Source organism: Mytilus californianus, unplaced genomic scaffold (genome assembly GCF_021869535.1).
Source record: "Mytilus californianus isolate M0D057914Y unplaced genomic scaffold, xbMytCali1.0.p SCAF_1, whole genome shotgun sequence".
NCBI lineage: Eukaryota > Metazoa > Mollusca > Bivalvia > Mytilida > Mytilidae > Mytilus > Mytilus californianus.
In genome coordinates, this window is record NW_026262581.1 from 111,662,467 (window position 1) to 111,685,432 (window position 22,966).

The following is a 22,966-nucleotide window of genomic DNA, read 5'->3' on the forward strand; positions in this document are numbered from 1 at the left end:
TGATACCCTCGGGGACTGATAGTCCACCAGCAGAGGTATCGACCCAGTGCTGTAAAAATGAAAACAACACGTTATTGATTTCATGCGTCCGAAACGCTTTTCTGGATTTACCTTCATCAGGAACGCTCAAGCCGCATATTTGAAAGCCAAGGATGTATGAGAACCGAAACAGTTGAAGAGCTATATGGCCAAAAAGTACCTAAAATAGCCAAATTCGTCCAAGATCAACTTTGCCTCAAGGTGTTGAAACCTTAGTTGAAAAGATCAAACGTGGACGGAATCATTCGACATCATTTCCAGTATGTCTGACGTCTCCGACAAGCAAGTGATAGTAGACTTTAAAGATATACTACGACGCGTGACGGATATTTTTTTATTAATAAGGTCAAAAGGATTAACGTGTGTCATTATACATATGATAGTTTGTGAGATTATAAACATATCTGTAGTAATAATCATTTTCTTCAGAAAGCACCAGTTTTTGTTCTGTTATCTTCTGTCTGATTATTACATCAAGATTAAATATGTTACATAACACAATTGCCAACAAGTATTTGACAAGAGGGACGTCCAAACCTGAAAATAATTGCTGAATTAAAGCCTAATCACTCCATCAAATTCCAATCCTTCTTGTATGTTTCTTACCTGGTTTACACCTGTAATTAAATATTACACCGCAACCTTGTTAACAGCTGATAGGGATCTACTAAGTCTCTCTATAGCACTGCACTGACGCTATTTAAAGTGACAGACTAAGACAGACGTATCAGAGTTAAATCAGTCAGAAATAATATGGATATACCCCCGTGACGTACGACAATACACAAGGACAGTTTATACAGATTGCTCGAGACAGACCTCATTTATTATCCAAATAAAAATATCACACGGTAAAACTAATATCATTTTATTGTACTGCCGTGAGGAAGATATTAAAAATCCAAGTACGAAAGTTGTTACCTGAATAAAATCATATAATCGACTTTTTGTAGTAGATTTTGTCTTTATTTAATAGGAGATGAAATTATGTTGATTTTACAATTGTATTGAAAGTGGCGCTAGACAGCTCTAGTTGCATAGTATTATGACAGAGCTTACAGGTTATAGTATGTACTGCTCGGGTCAATTGCGCTTATCAACTCTGACAGAGAATTAATATCACTAAGTTTGATTGGTTCGTGTGTTGTTTGTTGTTAGATGAATGGGCGGTGATATAAACAGTTATGTTATAAACTATGACTTGGAATTTAAACATAATTTACTAACTACTTACAACTTTTACAATTGCACATGTTTCATTCACAATCGAGGATATGAATTCTAGAGATAATACGTGAAAACAACGAAATAAAAAATGCGTATTCTAAGAAACTTACAGTGCAAATTCTTGGATGTGTGGAACTTTGCATGGTTATTTTGGCGTGAGTATTTTTTTATACAATTAATTTAAGTTTGGTTACAATTAGAAATATTGACACTTGCATGCTTGCTGCTTTAAATTTTCGATTCCCCAAAACATATATGAAGTCAGCACACTTTTACAATTTTCCAAGTGAAGTGCTTCATATACGTCTTGTATTGTTTATAAGGTGTTAATAATAAGTTATGACAAATGTGCACTTAAATATTTGAATAAAGTTAGACGAAGGCTATCGTAGTTCATCAAGCAAAAATAAATAATTCAACAAACACATTATAGATTTTCTTTGTACGATATTATACTGTATACGCTTGAAAGGAAAGGTAAAAAAAATACTGTCTAGTTTTAAAACAAACTTATAATAATTTAGGCTTTTGAAAATCTAAGAATTTCATAAAAATTTAACCTTCAAATGATAATCTTTCCCATTTTCAACATGACTTAATTTTCAGTAGTTTTCTCTTCAATGATAAAATAAATTAATATATTTGAGGAATAAAACATTAACTATCTTGTTTAATTTAAAAGTTTGTTCGGTTTTTTTTTTTGGAATAATTGGTATCCTAGTTGTTCCACAGTTTGCACAGCTGACAGAAAGCGACAGAGTATAACTTGAAGCTATAATAAAATCAATCTTTTGAACTGTTAACCTTACAACCAAATGACCCCATATAAAATTGATATGTAAGTTCCACTGTCCAGTAAATCACCCGTTGGACATGTCAATATACAAATTAAGGATGTTTAAATGATTATGAATGGAACAGTATAACCAGATATTCCTGTCAAATATCCGTGAATGCCTTCCAGCTCACCGAGCAATATGCAAAGCAGATGATATCATTTTGTTATTTGACGAGAAAATGTCGAAGAGCTGTTGATGAAATTGGAGAAATGTTTTGAAAACTTGTTGATTTGTCTGCGTTTATTGTAAGCTAATCATACTTAAATTTGCACCGAGTAATTCTATAATTTATTGATGACCATGTCTCGCCGAAGTCTAATATATTGCAACATCAATAATGATGTACTTGTGACTACATGAACACTGATGGAATAAATATGTATCATCCAAATTTCTGTGGAAAAAAGCGATTTGGATTTTTTTTAACAATGAAAATAATTATTATAAATAATACTATATATAGTAATATATAGTCGTTTGTCATGTAATAAAACAATGAAAATAATTATTATAAATAATACTATATATAGTAATATATAGTCGTTTGTCATGTAATAAAACATGGCTCGTTTATACATATTGTGCTTAATATTGTTGTAAATGATGCCCTTTATGGGTTCTTGATTAGATTAATAAAATTCTCTATAGTCTCATAGCAACGTCTATAAATTGCATATAAGTATAAAAATTGTTTTTATAAGTATAACCTAATTTTATTTTTGAGAGTGTTGTTAAATGAAAACATTTTATCTTAATACAAGCAATATCAATATTGTATGCCTCTAACATAACACATTGTCTATAACAGAATAAAACGAAATATTTCCATATCTGTTTCAACTTTTATAAATTACATTTCATTCGATAATCATGATAATGCATTACAAAAATAAATAGAGGAACAAGTATATTCCGAACAGCATATTATAACCGATGATACAAGAAGATAAAACTGGCGGTATGGTATATCTTCAGGCTATATAGTCGTTTGTCATGTAATAAAACATGGCTCGTTTATACATATTCAATTCACGTTTATCAGTTTTAGACTTTTAGCAGGCTCATTAATAATGAAACTACAAAAATGTATTTGTAATTATTTTTGTTTCAAATTCTGACAAGATGAAAAATCTTTTTACTAATGAAACGGAACGTTCTAATCTTTTATTTACAACAAATATTTACAGGAGTGATAAGACGTTAGAATTTATAGAAAAGAACCGATCTCCCAATATTTAAAAGTTCGGTATGTTAAAAGAATGATATGCAAGATACCATGGGTGACAACGCATTTATAATGTCTTGCTAAAAGTTCATACTCTTTCCTTCAATTTCAAGTGCCTTGCAAAGCCGTATATACGTCAAACTGAAACAAATAAGTTTACATAAGTTCATCGGGGTTTGATTTAACTTTTATAGTTCAATCGCTATCCTAAATACTAATGGACTAATTACTTCTGGTTGCTAAACCGTTCAGTGACAAATATTACATGCACATCCAATTCGTTTACAAGTAGATAAATATAATATTAGCTGGGGTATAAAAAGTAGATGTAATCTAAATTAATGAATATTGGCAAAATGTATTCATCTTGCCATTAGAAATGGCCGGAGGGAGTCTCAAACCATACGTCAATGTACATATTCCTCGGCCACCCAAGGTATCTCATTTTCTTTCGTGTTTCATAACTGCTTACAAGACTGAGTTGAATCTGTAATTTAACATCTGGGTAAAATGTTGTTTATATCTATTTTCAGTAAATATTGGACTTTTTCATCATTTTCTATTTCTCACCTGTTCATTTACCTGTCCCGAGTTTACTTATGATAACGATTCCATAGTGATCGTTTGATGTATCATTATAATGTGTTTGTATAGCCTTACACTTAATTCTCATTAAGTCTTGATCTGTAAACAAACTTTGTCCCCGCCTTTCCGTTTAGTATACATAAATCACTTTAGGGATTACGAAATAGAGTACCGCTACATACCACTGTTTATGTTAGGTTTATTTGAAGATGCCCATAAAAACACAAACGTCGCTTAGATAACGTTCACTGTTTTCGTTTTTGGACATTTCAATTTTTTTTAAATAAGTGGCCTTCATTAATGACAAGGGCGAAAACTGGGTAGAAATATTTAACCAACTGCATATAAGGCTTAGAAAATCAAAAACTGGGAACTAGCAGTAAAACACTAGCAAATCAAATCAAAAGCAATCAAGGAAGACATGACCATTGTAGAGTTTGCAAGTAAGTATAGACATGACCGTTGCAGCACTATAGCAGCACTATAAACACAATTGCTGTAGGGTATGCGAAGAAAAAAGAATACGGACACATAGCCCTCAAATCTAGAACATTTGGCAAAACTAATCAAAATTTTTAAAAATCAGTGTAAATACCTACAACTTTCTCTAACTTTTCTGCTAAGCTTACAACTTCAATCTGACGATAAAACTGTTACTAAACAAACAATTACACAACTTTGTATACCTCTAGATCCCCCCTTTTTTGTAGTTGTCTTGTCTCACTGATGTATACCCAACGTCTACATTTGTTCTAAAACAAAACTCAATTCAATGGCTGCTCGTGGGCTCAATTATAGTACCCTTTCTATTGCCATTGGTGAAGTCCTCATACTAATAATCACTGCTTTTAAACTTCAGTACATTAAAGATGAGGTGTTCTACACTAAAACAACGTTATTCATTTACATGTCTGCAATCTTTACAAAATAATTTTATCAAAAGCTTTTACTGGCAATTATTCCCATGAAACCCCGATTTATATAACTTTTTCGATGTAAAATCAAGCCTCTGGCACATTAGAGTTCAGTGTATACGATATCTGTCAAATAAAATTGTGCAGCATCCCGACTCTGTCTAAATTATCTAAATAATGGTAGATAAACGCTTTAATTGAAGCAGTGACTGGCTAAATAGTCTGATAGACACATGCCATCTTTATGCAATACTTTCGGTTAACTTCCAGTGGTGCCTTAATTATCTTTTTTTATGAATGAAGAATTAGGCAAGGCTGTCATTTACCTTTGGAAAATATCAGTAAAATTATATAAATTGTTACCATGCAGACGCATAAGGAAATCGTCTTTGGGATTTGCGTGTAGTATACTTTGTCAAACCAAGTTACTTGATTATAATTACAGTTACGCTCATTCGCCTTTTGTAAGTAGCCCTCAAAATATTAGGTTGTCCGTCCGTCCGTTTACAATCCTATCCTGCTCTGTATCGTGAGTACCACTGAATGGTGTGCCGCAAGGTTTTCAAGCATGATGATGTAGGTCATGAAACATAGCTAAATGTTGCAACACACTGTGTATTGCAACATTAAGCTATGTTCCTGCGAACACATCTTGTCACTTGTATTTCTCGAATACTGCATGACAATATAAGGATATTGTGTTTCATCGATCAAGGCCGTTTGAAAATGTAGTGCAATTAAGGTTGCTACAAATGTCTGAAAGGCCAATGTCACAAGTTTATATAAATGTTGAAGACCGTTTGTTCATGTTCACCTATTTTCCGTCATAAAATGTCTGCTATCACTTGAAAGACTTTTTGTTACTTAGTGTGAATTTAATAAAAGTTTCGAGAAAAAGAATCAAATAATTTGGTTGCAAACTTCATATAATTTAGTAAACCCTAGGTTTGTATCTTTTATTTATATCACGGATACTACGATGGATGATTGGTTGTTCACCACTTGGAACTTGTATACCGAATAAGTTACGAGTCTGTAAAAGGTCAATAAAGCTTAATGTTAAGGTCATTGCCACTGCAGTGGGGTCTACAAATGCCCAGCCAGGCAATACTATATCCCTCTTGATGAATAATATTTTATAATAATATTCATCTTTAGTATACTATTAAGCCAAGTGATAAATATCTATAGACTCCTGTCCGAAGAAAACACTTAACAGTAGTTGACATTTAAGCAGGACCCTAAAGAGGTGTGTTGTTATCATATCATAAGGTATATCTAGTTGAAATATAAATTTTAAACATGATACCCCAATTTACTCCTTATAGGAACACTACGGATGCCACTACTGGAGCAGGCATTCCTAACTCTTTGGAAGCACTTGATTATTCAGACTGTAAACTGTTCTTTGTCTCTTTGCTTTTTTTTGCCATGCACGGTCCCCTTGTTATGTTCTTTCCAATGAATAATATACACATGAAAAAAAAACTTAACTGAATGGCAAAACCAGACATGCAAATACTTATTTAAAAGATACCGATTGCACAATAGATTTATTGTAATAGATGCAAATATTCCAATTTAAAGTTAATTTTGTGAAGTCAATAATTTCAGTGATAAGACAAGCAAACACGACCTCGCACTAGGGTTTCTATAAGTATATTTGTATCTAAATCAAAATTCATGAAAGTTCTGTTCGGAGGTTTTTTCTGTAAGATTAACAGTGTTACCATATTTCTAAATCTTGTATTTTGAACAATATATATGAACATTTTATGACTTTTATGGACGGTAACCTTTAACTTAAACTTTCTTATCGACATTCCCAAATGCTTGATTTAGTTTAAATACTGGGGATAAAGTGGAAAGGAGATTTTTATTATGATCAGCTTATAAAATTGTTAAGTGGTGATTAAGCAATCAATATCAGTAATCAACAGAAAATCAAGAGGTTTCAAGTAGGTTTTGCTCGTAAACAGATTAAAACTTTATTGTGTATTCCTGATATACGACGGTTGTGTACATATATATCAAAAGTAAATATTGAATTTTGTGACTTCTTTTCAAGTTATGTTTTACCGTGGTCATGGAATATAGATATATACACATATGCAAATTTCTATATTGTAACATGCAGAATATCTCGACGGGAACTGCATGTTTAATATCACGTGAACCTCATTTTTCGGGGTGGGGTTACGGGTATAATAACGTTCGTAGGAACAAAGCATGTATGTAACATGTCAGATCGTAAAATTTTATAAAGTGTTAGTGTTGCAATATTATAACATAGGATTATGCAACTTTCAAAAACCACAAAACTGACTGATTATTGTTTGCTTAACATATTGTAACAAAACTTAATGTATAGATAGGAAGCGAGCAAATTGAATATTTAAAAATAAAAATGTTATATATTTTTTTTCTAAATTTATTTCCAATAGAGCCATTTTGTTTTTGCAACAGGTCATCTACGGTCAAAACCAACAGTTGTCGTAAGGCCGAATGTTTCAGTTATTTACGCGTTGACTTTTTGATTTACAAATCAAATGTCTTTATTGTCATGTATAAAATGACCAATTACTACTACAAACACGATACAAACTGTTGGAATCGTTATATTATTACAAGCAAATTATTACAAAGAAAAGTAGAATAAAATGAAAAAGGAAGCTTCTTTTGTCCTCGGTTTACATTGAACTTGGTTGAAATTTCAAGTTAACCGAGGTCAAAGATAATGTAAACCTTTGCAACATTTATAAATAACCTTTTCTTTAAATCAACCGACGCTACTGTTATTGCTTAACTTTATTTTTTCATTGACTCGAAACACTGCAAGCGTTATAGCTTTATTTCCTGTTTTCTAACAGACCCCTGCGACCACTATTTTTTTCTATTAATTCTATTCACACTCTATTGCCTTATCGATTTCTTTTGTTTTCATAACCGGATTTTTTTTTCTGTCATCTACATTTTTAATAAACGGTTTAGTTCTATCATCAAATTTTCTTTCAATTTTAACATGCTGCATTTGAATGTCACAATTAATATATATTCACTGACAAGCTGTTTAGAAATTTTGTGGTCATTTAAAAATGTTATGCAACATGCATTGTACAGTTGTACAGTTCATATTGTAATAAATCAGTGAACAGTATAACCATATGATTTTGACATTGACTCGGGGGAAAATGCCCTCTGGAAACTGTACTTTGATCAAGTCAATTTGCATATTATGAAGAAGGGTTTATCTTGCTATATGCCAAGATTTTACCAACTTGACATAAACAAGATACTTCTGTCTATGATTGATTGTAATACCATTTATTAATAAATGTTAAAACAAAAGAGAAGAAATTCACCATAAGACCTGGTGTCAATCAATCAAGATTTTTGCATACCAATGTAGAGTATTTTGTTACCGACATGGAAGTCGTTTATTTTTTTTATAATTCTTGTCATACAAATTTGGCAAACATATTTTTGTTACTGCTACACGTATAGATGATCATTTCTATCTAAATGACTACTCAGAGCTCTACTGACTACTTGTCTGACATGACATGCTACCATTACACAGTATATGGTGATACGTTAATAGAGTTGGAAGATTGGCTGTTTGTTTCTTCATTTGATATCCTTTCCATATAAAGCAATTAAGCCGGCTTTTTTTTTAAGAAAACTTCAAATCCATGGGTTGAAATTGTATTTTCGATGTTATAAAATCTAATTTTGACACATTCTCGTTTGTCAAGGAGTTTAGTATGGCATTAATTGTCCATTTTACATGGTATGTACCTGGTATAATTAATTTTGGAGACAAATGTCAGAACTTAGTCGCACGGCAACACATCTCAATAAAAGTCAAGTTTTCATTTTGCTCACATACATTACAGGGATTTATAACTTAAGTCTTGTCACGAACATCGTCATTATTTTGCTTATTGTATTTCATAATTTTAGCATCTTTAAAATACAGAGATACTTCTTATGGCCCGAGAACACAGTTATTTCGTAGTGCATTTCTTTTAGACAATAAATTCAAATTAAAAAAATCGCACCTGCTCTATCTCAAAAAGATTTTTACAGTGTAGTGTACTACTATTGATACAAATAATATCAAAATTATAGAAACTTCTACCAGCTCTAACTCAAAATATTGACAATTCTGTGTTAAGGGGGGCTAAAATTCAGTTTGACAGCTTCAGACATTCTAATTTTTGACCTTTTTTAACTGGACCAAATCACTACTTAACATAAAGATTCAGCACCCAAATTTTTTTAACATGTAATTTCATCCCCTTACTTAATATTTCATGCATAAAATATCAAGAAATAAATTGGGAAAGTGTATAAAAAAAAAATGCAAGTTATACACTGTTCACACTAGGGACTATATTCGTAGACAACGAAAACCAAAGGACGATAACTGTGTCCTTGGACCTTATTACTTCAGATTAGAGAAGTTGAAAATGTATGGGAACATTTTTAACATTAAAGCAAATTGCCCATGTAGGTTGCAAAAAAAATATTATTTTATGCTTTCATCGGAATGATAATAACTATACATATACACATAGCAAAATGTAAGACCTGTATTTTAACGTGACTATGTTTCCATAATAATGAGTAATGGTTCACATGAAATTTAAAGATATTTTTTCATTACATCATTTCATTTTCAAGTACATTTCTGTACATTTACCAAGATTGTCACACGAATTTATCATGCAGACATACCTAGAAAGTAGCTGGGGATTAGACCAGGGCACGCTCTCTTTCATTTGTCTCATAAAGTAAGAGTTATTTTGAAAACTTAATCATAAAGTTTATTTAGGACTTAGTGCTTTAGATATTTCGTTTTTTAAATGCATGTATCACCCAGAAAAAGTAAAATTCGTTTGGGTTGTTAGACATTTAACGTCCCGCGGTGTATGAAAACAGATCAAATTGTTATTTTTGTCAAGTAATCTATCTCTCTTTTAAAACTACTCAATGTCAGTTGGCACACGGTAAATTAGTTTGATTTTGTATTAAACAAATATTTACCCAAGACAGATGAAATCTTGCCATATTTCAAACTTTAACCGAGGTTAAAGAAACCGTTTATTCCATTGTTAGGCTCTAAATGCAGTAATCGTGAAGATATAAAAGGTATTCTACGGCAAAAGAATGTAAAAATTGTTTTTATATTTTCATCGAAAAATATTAAATTATATTGAAAAGCGGAAAAAAATAGATTGAAATGAACTTTCAGAGCTTCCATATTTTATCGTTGGCTTCGTTAACTTATGGAAGGAAACACGGTAAATCTTTTTACCAACTACATAGTTTTATCGAGGACACAGAAGTGTTTCTATATCGAAGATATTGTTCTTGAATCATTATTTTTTTAATTATGTTTTGGAATATACATTTTTCTGCAAAAACAACAAAACGAATTTGTTTTCTGATTCTCAAAGCGATGCTATTTCAAGATAAACCTTTTTAGTGATGATTTTTCTGATCTTGACGTTTTTTGAAAGTTCCTTTTTATCAAGTTCCCGTTGCCTCAAATATTAAATCTATTCCTACTTATTTGGGGAAAAAAACACATAGAAGGTCCAACTAAAACTAAGTACCATGCAAATATCGTCAGCAATTATTTTGATACAACAAAAATAATGTCTCTTCTAAAGCTCTTACAGTTCGAAATTCCATACCTGGCCCACGGTCGTATGAATTTCTTGCATCAAAAGCAGTGATTAGCATTTTTAATTACCCTGTTTATTCCCAGTTAATTCTTGGTTTGTGTAAATATTGTCATTTTAGTTCTAGCAATCTTACAATCCAGAAGAGAGGCAACTCGTGTCAAAATATAATTTTAGGCTCGGATTCAGGACACGATTTTACGGAGAGCGCTTAAAGAGTCCAATTCAATTGAAATACTTTGAGTACATATCTTGATAGAAAACAAAACGTTACACAGTGACTATTGTTTAAATTATGTTACAGCTAGTTGTTTAGTTGTATTTGAAACGAAAAGCAAAGAGTCCTGGAACTCAGTGTATAATTACAGAAAACAAGTTCTTGACAAGTCTATATTCCAAATTCTAATTTTTTGATATACTGTAGTTAATTTTGATTTTTATAGTGTTTCGGCATATAAACCCTAACAATGATAAGGAACTACTGTTTTTATCTGTAGGTATTAAATTGTAACACATATGTTTTGAAAATTTTTTCAACTTTACTTCTATTTGATTATTGTTGATAATATCTCGCTATTCAACGTGCTTTTCAAATCTCTATAAGGTATAATTTATGATGGGTGCTGAAAAGGGGAACAGTTCAATCATATAATTGTATTTGGTTAATAATGTATTTAATCTAGTGTTGAAGTGGAATGGCGAGTTCTGTAATTGTGGATTGCTTTGATCGCCATTTTCCACGGGTTTTATTCGTCAATTTTATTTTATGTCTTTCAGAAAACTTGCAATTTTTCAATTAAGACTTTTTCAGAGCTTCGAAATGAGGTTTTCTTGTTACAGAATCATATTTTTATGAAATAAACCAAATATATTCTAATCATGTGTTCAAAGATATAAAAGTTTTCTTGTTAACTGTGAATCCGGTGATATATGAGCCATATTCTCTGATAGGATCAGAGTTGAAATGCCTCCCGATAACATTTTGGACCCCTCTCCCAAAAAGAAAACAACAAAAAAAAAATATAGGTCAAACAGCAAAGTTCCCTGGCAGGTATCAAGTTTGTGGGCACTATCCAGCTAGCAGTTTACCGTATTAAACATTTCTGTTGTAATTTTTTTCTCATGAATATAATTATCACGAACCTTATTTAATATCACAAGCAGATGCCGGAAAATGTCACCTGAAGACATTATCGAAAACACTGTAGACCCTTAAACCACTGTTGAAATGAGTTGTAAGTTTTTACAACAAATGTATTCTGTACAACTAGAATTCTAAACGTACAGGTGTCCTATGGCCATGTTTGTCCCATGCCATTGGGGGAGGGGATTAATCAAGTTTTTCCCAAAGAAAAATTGGCATGATCCCATTTTCTCCCTCAGCGTGATAGGGGAAACCAGGATCAGGCCTTTTTTCCCCTCTATAGTAGCACGAGTAGCTCATTGTCCTCTTGTAGTAACATCGGCGACGTCGGTTGGAAATTAATTATTCATTTAAGGAATGACTGTAATATTTTTTCTGTCTATGAAGAAATAACATCAAAAATGTGGTGCACACTGAATAACTCGCGTAGCGAATAGACAGAAAAAATATTACAGTCATTTCTTATAATTTAATTCTAAATTCCATTTTAAACCGGAGTAAACCATGAAAAAACGCTGATGACGTCACGGTCACATGACAAAATTATGTCTACAGTATGAGCTGATAAACAAAACAACGTCAGCCAATCAGAAGACGCGTTACATCCAAAATTAAATTATTAAAGGATATAGTAACCATTCTTTTAATTATTTTAGCGTTACAACAACACCATCATCGTATGATTACTATGATTTATTCATTTATATTATATATTATATATATATATATAAGAGTCTATCCTAAATTGAGGTAAATTATATGCCCTTCCAAATATCGTTTCGATTCCTAACATCACTGAAGAGACATTAATTGTCGAAATCCGGATATGGTGTACTAATTTTTGCAACTTTTGTTTGCGGTGTACCATTTTTTCCGCAAGTTTATTGTTTTCTGTTTGGTATTAAATTAATAGTTCCATTTTGTTACATCTGGTGATCCGTTTATTTGGCAATCGCCAATGGCAGTCAGCAGGGTTTAAGAACATCCGTTGTTCGACCTGCTAGTCAAATGCGTTTTGTTAAAATATTCTTATTATAATTTGGTCTTTTGGAAAATGTTGTTTGTGCTGTATTTAGACCCCTCTACCAAGAAATTTGTTTTGCATGCACACGTATAAAAATTGCGGTTTTTATCCAACGCAATCACAGGTTTGAGAACGTTGTTTTCAATTTAGACTTGTATATATGAGTATATATATATATATATATATATATATATAAAGTGCCTAGAAAATCAACCTAACGATGTTAGAGTAGATCTGTTTCTTTACTTCCTCCCCGAATGGGGCTGGAACCTGTACTTTTTATTTCTAACTTCTATGACAACACCGCCTAGCATTGCGCAGACACCTTATCCCCTCCTCTAACTATAGCTGATTAAAATCAGCTTTCGTTTCGGGAGGTGTTACCTTCTCGTAGGAATTAAACAAGGATATCTGATACAATACACGAAGTATTCTTTTAGTGTATATACATATGTATATATAAAAAGCATAGTCTGATGTGGTGATCACATTCATTCTCCTCCGTGAACCTTTTGTATGTGTTACGTGACTTTCTGTTGTAGGTCGTAAGGCCCAATGGTCAACACATGTTTTATAGTTGAAGCCCACACTAAAAAGGAATTTTGTCGGATGGTAAAAGTTGTTGTATATATAGGAATGTTTGAAACATATGTTGTGTCCTTGGATATGATTTCTTTATATATTTTCGAAACCGCCCGGATATGATTGCTTATTGTAGAGGGGTCCCATCGCATTGGATTGTTTGCGTGTTGGATTGGGTAATTTTGTGCTGTCTCCGTACCATGGCCCAATAGATCAATTATTTCTAAATAAGATATGAAAAATATATGCAATAAATGGCTGTGCAATTTTGATGGTTACATAATGTGGGGGAAATATGGGCATAGAGGAAAGTGGCTATATGTATACGTATTGCCAACTTTCCGTTGGTGAAGAATGGCAATGATCCAAAATTTCCCCGGGGAAAAAATGAGATCATGACAGTTTCTCGGGGGAAAAACTGCCATGAAGGAAAATGACTATATAACACCGGAAGTTTAAGCGTCACTAGATGCTATATGATGAAGTCATATAAAATGTTATTGTTAAGTATCCACGAACAAAAGCACGGGTATTAAACTTTTAAAATAGCTTATATACTATTTGTAATGCTTTTTTTGTTATTTAATGTTAACACGGATCTTGTCTATATACCAGCTTTGATTATTTGGTATTACTACAAATTTTCACTTCTTCGTACTATGAACATCAAAATTATTTCATTTCTCCTTAAATTCTTGCACCTGTACAGGAAGTTTTATCTAGCACGTATTGTATAGTTTTATTGTTGATATTCACCCCCATATGTACCAAGTGTTAAATTAGTTTTATTGATATTAAAGAAATTTCTTGGTATTCCTAAACGGAAGATTTTATACACACAGAAGAAGAAGTATACTTAACAACAAAATTATTTTCATTTACCTGTGTATAATATGACGCATGTTTTTTCAAAAGTGATGATTTTCTAAATATTGTTTAACATTTCACAGTGATATCATACTTTAACTTTGTTTATACCTGTTTATTTACTTTTGACCTTAATTATTTATCCCTTATAATTTTTATCAACTATATATTTGCATTCAGGTATCACAGATCAAATTTATTCGTTCATTGTGTGTTAATTTATGTTTTTTGATTGAGTGAAGCCTTCCAATTGATATTTTATAGCGTGTCTTTCTATGTTGTGATGTTATTCTATTGTTTCAGAAAAGGGAGAAGGTTTGGTACCATTAAAACGTTTAATCCCGCTGCAAATGTTTGCACCTGTCCTAAGTCAGGAATCTGATGTACAGTAGTTGTCGTCTGTTTATGTAGTTCATACGTGTTTCTCGTTTCTCGTAATTTTTAAATAGATTAGACCGTTGGTTTTTCCGTTTGAATGGTTTTACACTAGTAATTTTTTGGGGCCCTTTATAGCTTGCTGTTCGGTGTGAACCAATGCTCCGTGTTGAAGGCCGTACCTTGACCTATAATGGTTTACTTTTATAAATTGTTACTTGGAAGGAGAGTTGTCTCATTGGCACTCATACAACATCTTCCTATATCTATATATATTATGTAATTTTTAATAAAGAATTAGACTTAATTGTTTTGAACAGATTTTTATAGGGATAGCTTGTATGACATCCTAGATCTATATAAGTGAATCAGAAGTGACTTAGCAGTCCGATATTTTCAACGTATGACATACATTCTTGCGAAAAATTTTCATGTTCATTCTATCTTTTATGAGTTCATAAACTACCCAAATTGTGAAAAGTCATTTCATGCAGTTTGCATTTTATGGCAAGCATCTTTGTAAAAATAGTGATTGCTAAATTCTTCAGCCCTCGAAGGAAGCCGTTATTGCAAATACAGATCATTCTTTCTCCGACAGATTTGGTGATCTACGGTTTCTGTTTTTAAGCAGGTGTATAGATATCCTGACAACAGAGAGTTATGGAAAGCAAGGGCCTGTAAACATGGAGAAACAAATGTTGACTTGTCTGAGCACTGATAACGTTCAGTTTTTCTACTAACTAATATCTTTTATTGGTTTTAAATATGATTTAACAGATAGTGTTGGAAAAGATTCGTTCATAGATATTAAAATTAATTTTAATCTATGCCTGTTGGAAATGACAAAAAAGCAATATCAGAAAATGAACACGATTAAAACAGTTATACTTTTACATTTTTCTTAATTGAAAAGGAATTATATTCCTGAAATGGCATTATTTTCCTAAAATTGCTTGATTGTTTATAATTCAAACTGGGTTATTAAAGAATTTATTAGATTATATACAGATTTAAAAGCATAAAAACAGAATGTGGTCTGCAAGTCTCCCAAAAGCTGGAATTTCGTGACAATTTGATAAGTTTCTGTCAAGATTAAACAAACTTTAAAAATTTCCTGGACTATTAACTTGTACAAAACATGCACATCAATACTTATCATTTATGTGTTTACCTATTAATATTTACATAGCCGTTAATGACTGATTTAAAACAAATCTAATAAAACTCATTTACATCTCCCCGTTTTCTGCAGGCTTGCTTTTCATTTATGTTTTATCAAACGTAATTACGTTTACCTTATCGCAGATCCCCCAGCGAAGTTGTGCATTTAATTATGTAAAATGCATTTTAAAGCCCCAACAGACATACTTTGCAAGAAATGTTAATGGAACACCGTTTTGTACGTATCGTTTTATAACGGCATTGGAAAATAAATAGTGTAGACAAGTAAAAAAAGTGTTAAGTACTCATATCAAATGAATTGATCCAGACAATTTACAGAAGTTTGAACACACAAATAAAGTGTGTGCTTTAATGATTTAGCTATACCTAAAAAAAATATAGCACCATCGACAACCGGATCTAATATTTTAATACATTGTACATGAAACTATATTCAGTGCGATTTAAACGCTTGATACACGGTATATGGATAATTGACTGTCATTTTTTAACTGATTTTTATAGTTCGTTCTTATGTTTTACCGTAACACTACTGTCCCAGGTTAGGGGAGGGTTGGGATCCCGCTAACATGTTTAACCCCGCCACATTCTGTGTGTATGTACCTGACCTGTCCCAAGTCAGGAGCCTGTAATTCAGTGGTTGTCGTTTGTTGATGTGTTACATATTTGTTTTTCGTTCATTTTTTTGTACATAAATTAGGCCGTTAATTTTCTCGTTTGAATTGTTATACATTTGTCATTCCGGGGCCTTTTATAGCTGACTGTGCGGTATGGGCTTTGCTCATTGTTGAAGGCCGTACGGTGACCTATATTTGTTAATTTCCTTGTCATTTGGTCTCTTGTGAAGAGTTGTCTCATTGTCAATCATACCACATCTTCTTTTTTATATGTCATTAAAGACAGTATGTTGTTCTCGATGTTCTGGTTTCTGTTTTTTAAGAGTCGTTGCGTCATTGTCTCAGTAGTGTATTACTCCAATATTCCTCTATTCATTTAAGACGGGGGGAAATAGTTAAAAAAAATTCACTTAAAAAATTCAAGTGTCAGAATAAAGCTGATGTACTCTCAATATAGATGTTTATATAGTAAACTGTCTCATCAAAATTATCCTACATTACCCTTTTTGGGTTAATATGTTGATATTACAAACACTAAAATGGTTACTAAACGGAACAATTACTAGGTCGTCAGGTTAATTCATAACTGTCGCCGTTTGGTCAGCATAGGTGGGCTTGGGAGGTTTCATGTTGGATTTCATGTATACATTTTTGTATTTATATTATTTATCTTAACTTGTTTATACTTGTTATTGTGCCGGAAACTTTTTTAATTTGGAAAGAAGTTGTTTTGTGTTCAAAACAAAATTAACGACGAGTAAGCCACCGAAATGACTTTTTTTTTTGGGGGGGGGGGGGGAGGGGGGGAGATATATTTGTTCACAAATATCAATGAAGTCGAGTTGCAGTTATACCACTACTCATTCAGATATTGTAAAGTTACAGAATGTTACAAAGTAAGATCATAAGTCAATTTAATAGATCAAATTAAGTTGTATGGTTTATGATCATGAGGTGCAGCTGTCTACACATGATTGTCTAAGCACAAAGACGAGAAAAAAACTTTATCCTACAAACAAAAAATATCCTTCAAAATGGTTCGTTTGAAGTGCCATTATGAGAAAATATCGTATTAATTAAAATGTACAAAGATGTGGAATGTATACATTAAATGCAAGATTTATGAAATATGACATGACATTCAAAATCATGTTTTAATTAGACAAGAACATTACTACAAAGTTACAAGTGATGCGCACGTACCTGGTAATTATTTCTTGTATGTTACATCTCACTGTCTCGCTTAAAATGTCATACTTATTAGAAAGTATGAATACAAAGAAGAATTAAATTAATTATTGTAACAAATTCTGTCGTCTTCAATACTACCTTTCGTAAAGTAGAAATTAATAAATATAAACGACACTGACCAGCGTTATTTGTAAAGCAACACATTTCATTTAAGTTGCATAAACGTTTATAGAAGAATTCAGACACAAATAATATAAAAATAATTGCTAACATGATAAATGAAGATGAACACTGATTTATTCTTGGACATAGTTACTGGTACCATTTTATATAAAACTATTTATTACAATAATTTTGCTTTCAGCAAATAGACCGATGAGTGGCGCTTTGACTTTCCCGTTCGTTTAGTATTTTAATTGTATCTAGTTAAAGTTGAGAACTCAAAAATAAAGGGCATTTCCCTTACATTTCCAATCAAACAGTTGGTGCAATACTTGCATGGTTTTTCAATAATGTCACCAGGAGACCTTCCTTTTCTGATTCATATATAAGTTAAAGCTTTTGTTTTTGCCGGTAAATAGAAGCAGATTTGGTTACTCTGATGGTGAACAGAAATAGCTCGATATTGCCCACAAACCTGAACTATACACAAGACTGTCAGGTAACCTTGATGTTTGTCCTATATTTCTACCAAAATGTTATCAGGAGACCTTTTAACTCTGATCCTGATACAAAATAGGGGTGTTTTTCTTGACACATAGGGAACGAGGGTTGATCTTGTTATATTGTATACATATCACTAATTTTTCAAGTCGGTAAGCCGAACACTCTTTTACTTTTTAATAAATGTGTACTTCCCATGTGTACAAATAACAACGACCATTTGTTTTAAAAAAATTATCCAACAAACTTATATGCACAAACAATAAGTAAGCCTTGGTGTGTGCGAACAACTGTTTCTTGACATATTTTGGTTTAATCGATAAAAGTATGCTTCTGTAACAAGTAAAACCCATTTCACAGCTCTTAAAATGTCTTAATTAAAAAATTGTAAGTATTCTGAAAGAAATATAATAATATTGACGAAAAAATCGCGTGAAAATAGCAATCAAAGCAATCCTAAATTACAGAACTCGTCGTCCCACCTCAACACTAGATCAATTTCAGTGTTAAACCAAATATAATTATATGGTTGAACAGTTCTTTTTTTCTGCACCATCATAAATAATACCGTAAATGAGATTTGAGAAGCACGATAAAATACCGAGATATTTACAACAAAAGTTAATAGAAGTTAAGGTGGATAAATTTACAGAACAAAAATATGTGTTTCAATTTAACACCTTTATATACAATAAAACAATAGCTCCTTGTCATTGTTTAGGGGTTCGTATTCCAAAAGGGTTATATACACTTTGAAAATCAAAATCGTCTAGAGTATATTGCATACAAGACTGATTAGACCTTGATATATATACTTGTCCAGAATGTGTTTTTTATAAGTATCATGATACTCTGTATCTTCCAGAATGTGTTTTTATAAGTATATACTCCGTATCTTCCAGAATGTGTTTTTGTAAGTCTATACTCTGTATATGTTCAGTGATAATTATATTTGTTCCTGTACCTTCTGTGTGAAATACCCCCGTACATAACTAATCTCTTACAAAATTAAAAACATAAGTGTGTATCTAACAACGTTTTTCTTTTCTTTCAAGATATGATAGCCTTCTTTTTATATACAGATTAATTTAATACATTTTTATTTACTTTACAGTGTGTAGAATCTGTATGGCATCATGTCCTCTAGATGTACAGACATACACAACAGATTGTTTTAGTATCTACAATACAAACTTAGATCATATTCAAATGACAGACAAGACATTTTTCTTAGGTGTTCACATAGAAGATTTAAGACTTTTATGCAGGTTAGTTAGCTACCATTGTTTAAGATTCGCCTCAATTTTCATAAAATAAATGTTATAAATAAATATGAAGTCATGTTTCATAATGGTTACTAGTTGTTTATGTTTTTATACGCCCGTTTACGGGACGTATTATGGTATACCGTGTCCGTCCGTCCGTCTGTCCGTCTTAAACATGTCGGACAATAACTCAAAAACGCTTTAATTAATTTGCATGAAACTTTGGTAAATTGTTTATATCTATTGACGTGAGCTCCCGTTCGATTTTTATAATTTTTTTATTTTACGTTTCCGAGTTATGGGGTTTTATTCATTAAAAAGGGGGAATTTTCCAGTTTTCGGACAATAACTCAAAAATGCTATGAACAGTTCCATGAAACTTTGGTGAATTATTTATATCTATTGATGTGAGCTCCCTTTCGATTTTTATTAATTTTAGATTTTACGTTTCCGAGTTATGGGGTTTTATTCATTAAAAAATGGGGATTCTTCAGTTTTCGGACAATAACTCAAGAATGCTTTGAACGGTTTTCATGAAACTTTGGTGAATAGTTTATGTCTATTGATGTGAGCTCCCTTTAGATTTTAGATTTTATGTTTCCGAGTTGTGGGGTTTTATTCATTAAAAAATGGGGATTTTCCAATTTTCGGACAATTACTCAAAAATGCTTTGGGCAGTTTTCATGAAACTTTGGTGACTGGTTTATATCTATTGAAAAAGCGACGAGCGTATCATGCGCTCATGGCGCAGCTGTTTATTTTATAATGTTGGTGTGTACAGGACCTGTAAAACAGAGTAATTGAGTAAATTAATGTCCACGTACTTGTGTCAGTAAATAAATGTCCACGTACTTGTGTTAGTAAATTAATTTCAACGTACTTGTGTTAGTAAATTAATGTCCCCGTACGTGTGTTAGTAAATTAATGTCCCCGTACGTGTGTTAGTAAATTAATGTCCCCGTACGTGTGTTAGTAAATTAATTTCAACGTACTTTTGTTAGTAAATCAAACTACTTCTCTTCCTAAATAATTTTATTGTCCATTATTGTGCAAGTATCACATCTTGGAAATAAAAGAAAATATGATAGATGTATATTTTGAAATTTCTAATTAAAAGGAAAAGGAAATAGTCAACATCATTAACAATGCTTAGAACTATTTACAATTAAGATATGTGCATATTTTTCTATATACAATAGTGTGCTGTTAAACTACGAGTCGAGAAATGGTACAAATATCTTCTGAAAGCTGTTACTTTTTTTATCGCAAATACTCTTCCTAAAAATTAAATGCTAATTTGATATCAATAAAGGTTGTTTCAACCTAAATTTCTTGTTGTTTGTTGTTGGTCGTATGTGGTGGTTATCGAATAATGTATGGAGATTCTAGAGACAGTTTCAATTTTTCTCTAGAGCTAAACACTTCAACGCTTGTTTTTCAATTTTGCTCTATAGCTAAACACTTCAACGTTTGTATAAGGTTTTGGATGTTCAAATATTTTGGCTTCGAGCATCACTGAAGATACATTAATTGTTTAAATGCGCATCTAGAGCAGTAAAATAGGTACCATTAAGGTTATACTTTATTCAATAACCATTAACGAATTAAGAAGAATAGTTATTTTGCAGTATTTCATGTAATTGGAGATGTCAATATCACCCTTTTTTTTTTAATTTATACACAAATTACATGAAATGCTTTCAAAATTATCATAAGACATTGGTAATGAGAAATGAGAAAGTTATGATACAGTCACAGGTCCAAAATGTATAGAACTATTTGCAGGCCTTCGTTGTAACCAGAACGGCAATCTTAATTTTTTATGAAGATTTAATAAATTTTTAAAAAAATTGAAGGCTTGCCAGTTATGTTTTAAATGCGTTCTTTCAAAAATCGACGGGGGATTATAGTTTATATCTGACTGTGGTGTATAAAGAGTATTAAATGCTGTAATTACACCCCTGTTGGCGACACAAAAATTATTTTCTTATTCATATAAATGTAATTGGCTTTAATCTGCTTCTGTTAAAATTTTTGGGCGGAAAATATATAAACTACTTTTGATGTAAAGCAATTGACATAAACACTGAAAACTTTTGTTACAGAGGAATTATGATCTTCTTCATAAAAACACATGAAATCATCTGAAGTTTCCTGTACAAATCACCAAAATAAATTACTTTGACAAATTACATTTGAATCGTTTTGATTTTATGTCAAACAAGCTTATTACGTTAGAATATTAAAGTATTGGGTTTCATATTTTTCTTCTTTATAGAATAGGGACAATTCTCGTTAGAATATGAGAAATGCTATTTAAAGTAATTTTGGTTGATATAAGCTATAAATCAATGTAGTTAAGATCTCGTGTAATTGCTGCAATTTATTTTTTGTTAAATTTCCTGTGATGATATATCTAATACAAGTTACACAAGATGCGTACTTTCTGAAAAAAAATCAGTTTGAATTCACATGCACTTCTTTTGATGGGATCATTTGAGTATCAAACAATTAATTTGAAATTGAGTATAAGTTTCAAATTTCAATTTCAGTTCATATCAAGAAGCGGTAAGATGCGTACGTAAACTTCATGACCAGTGTCCACCAGAAAAACATAATGACATACGTGTTGCCTTAGTCAGTCTGGAAAACACACAAACAGAACCTTCACAACTTTGTAAAGATGATAATATGTTTGATGGTAAGGTCGCACTATAAAAGATGTGTCATTGATGATCTGTTGGTTGATGAATGTCCAGTGTGAAATATTTTATGTATATTTACTTGTAGTACAAATAATATATCAATACATAGCTTACAAGTGATCGGTGGTGGGGGGATGGGGGTGATATTTTTTACAACTATATAACATTGGCGTATTAGATAGTTCCACGCGAAGACCAATCCAAAGAGCTTGCTATTTGAATGTGTTTGTGTCCCAAATCAGACAGTTATCTGTATTTAAACACATCCAAACATGCGTCTTTTTCCATGTAGCTTATGACGAGAATATGTATTGTACCCTAGTATTTAAAAGGATGCATTTTGATTAAATAAATTAATTATGATATTATAGGTTTCACATTTTTCTCCCCTCTATAGATCTAGATGAACATTAAGACGTCAAACCCCGTTTTTGTTATTATTGCAGATGATAACGAAGGACTTTTGTGGACAAATCACTAAGACAAGATAAAAAATAACACTTTCCATTTTTTTAAGATGGATATAGAATAGTTATAATGATATCATGACAGTAATCTTTTATCATACAAATATACTCACTTGTAAAACATTGTATCAAATGAGAAAACATTTCATAATCGTTTTATTGGAACAGAGGACAGGAGGGGCGACTTAAAGCCAAGTATTTACCCAAATCTAATGTATATTTGGTTGGTTTTCCAATAATGAGAAAAGTACATTTACCATTAATCAAATTTTAATCCTGACCAGGTATGCTATGCAAAAACGCAAATCTTGTTATGTTTAAATTTCTACAGAAAGCACAGGAAAGTTTATACGAATCTGAGAGGA

General features: G+C 31.8%; 1 protein-coding gene across 1 annotated transcript in view; it reads left to right on the forward strand.

Moving 5' to 3' along the window:
- Nucleotides 1-1,062: 1,062 nt before the first annotated feature.
- The window catches only part of LOC127730792 (uncharacterized), a 29,357-nt gene continuing 7,453 nt past the window's right edge, over nucleotides 1,063-22,966 (forward strand). Inside the window, exons 1-3 of the mRNA XM_052239373.1 lie at nucleotides 1,063-1,421; nucleotides 19,279-19,432; nucleotides 21,982-22,130. Coding sequence (XP_052095333.1) covers nucleotides 1,355-1,421; nucleotides 19,279-19,432; nucleotides 21,982-22,130 — 370 coding nt within the window. The 5' untranslated portion in view covers nucleotides 1,063-1,354. The remainder of the gene's footprint in view (nucleotides 1,422-19,278; nucleotides 19,433-21,981; nucleotides 22,131-22,966) is intronic.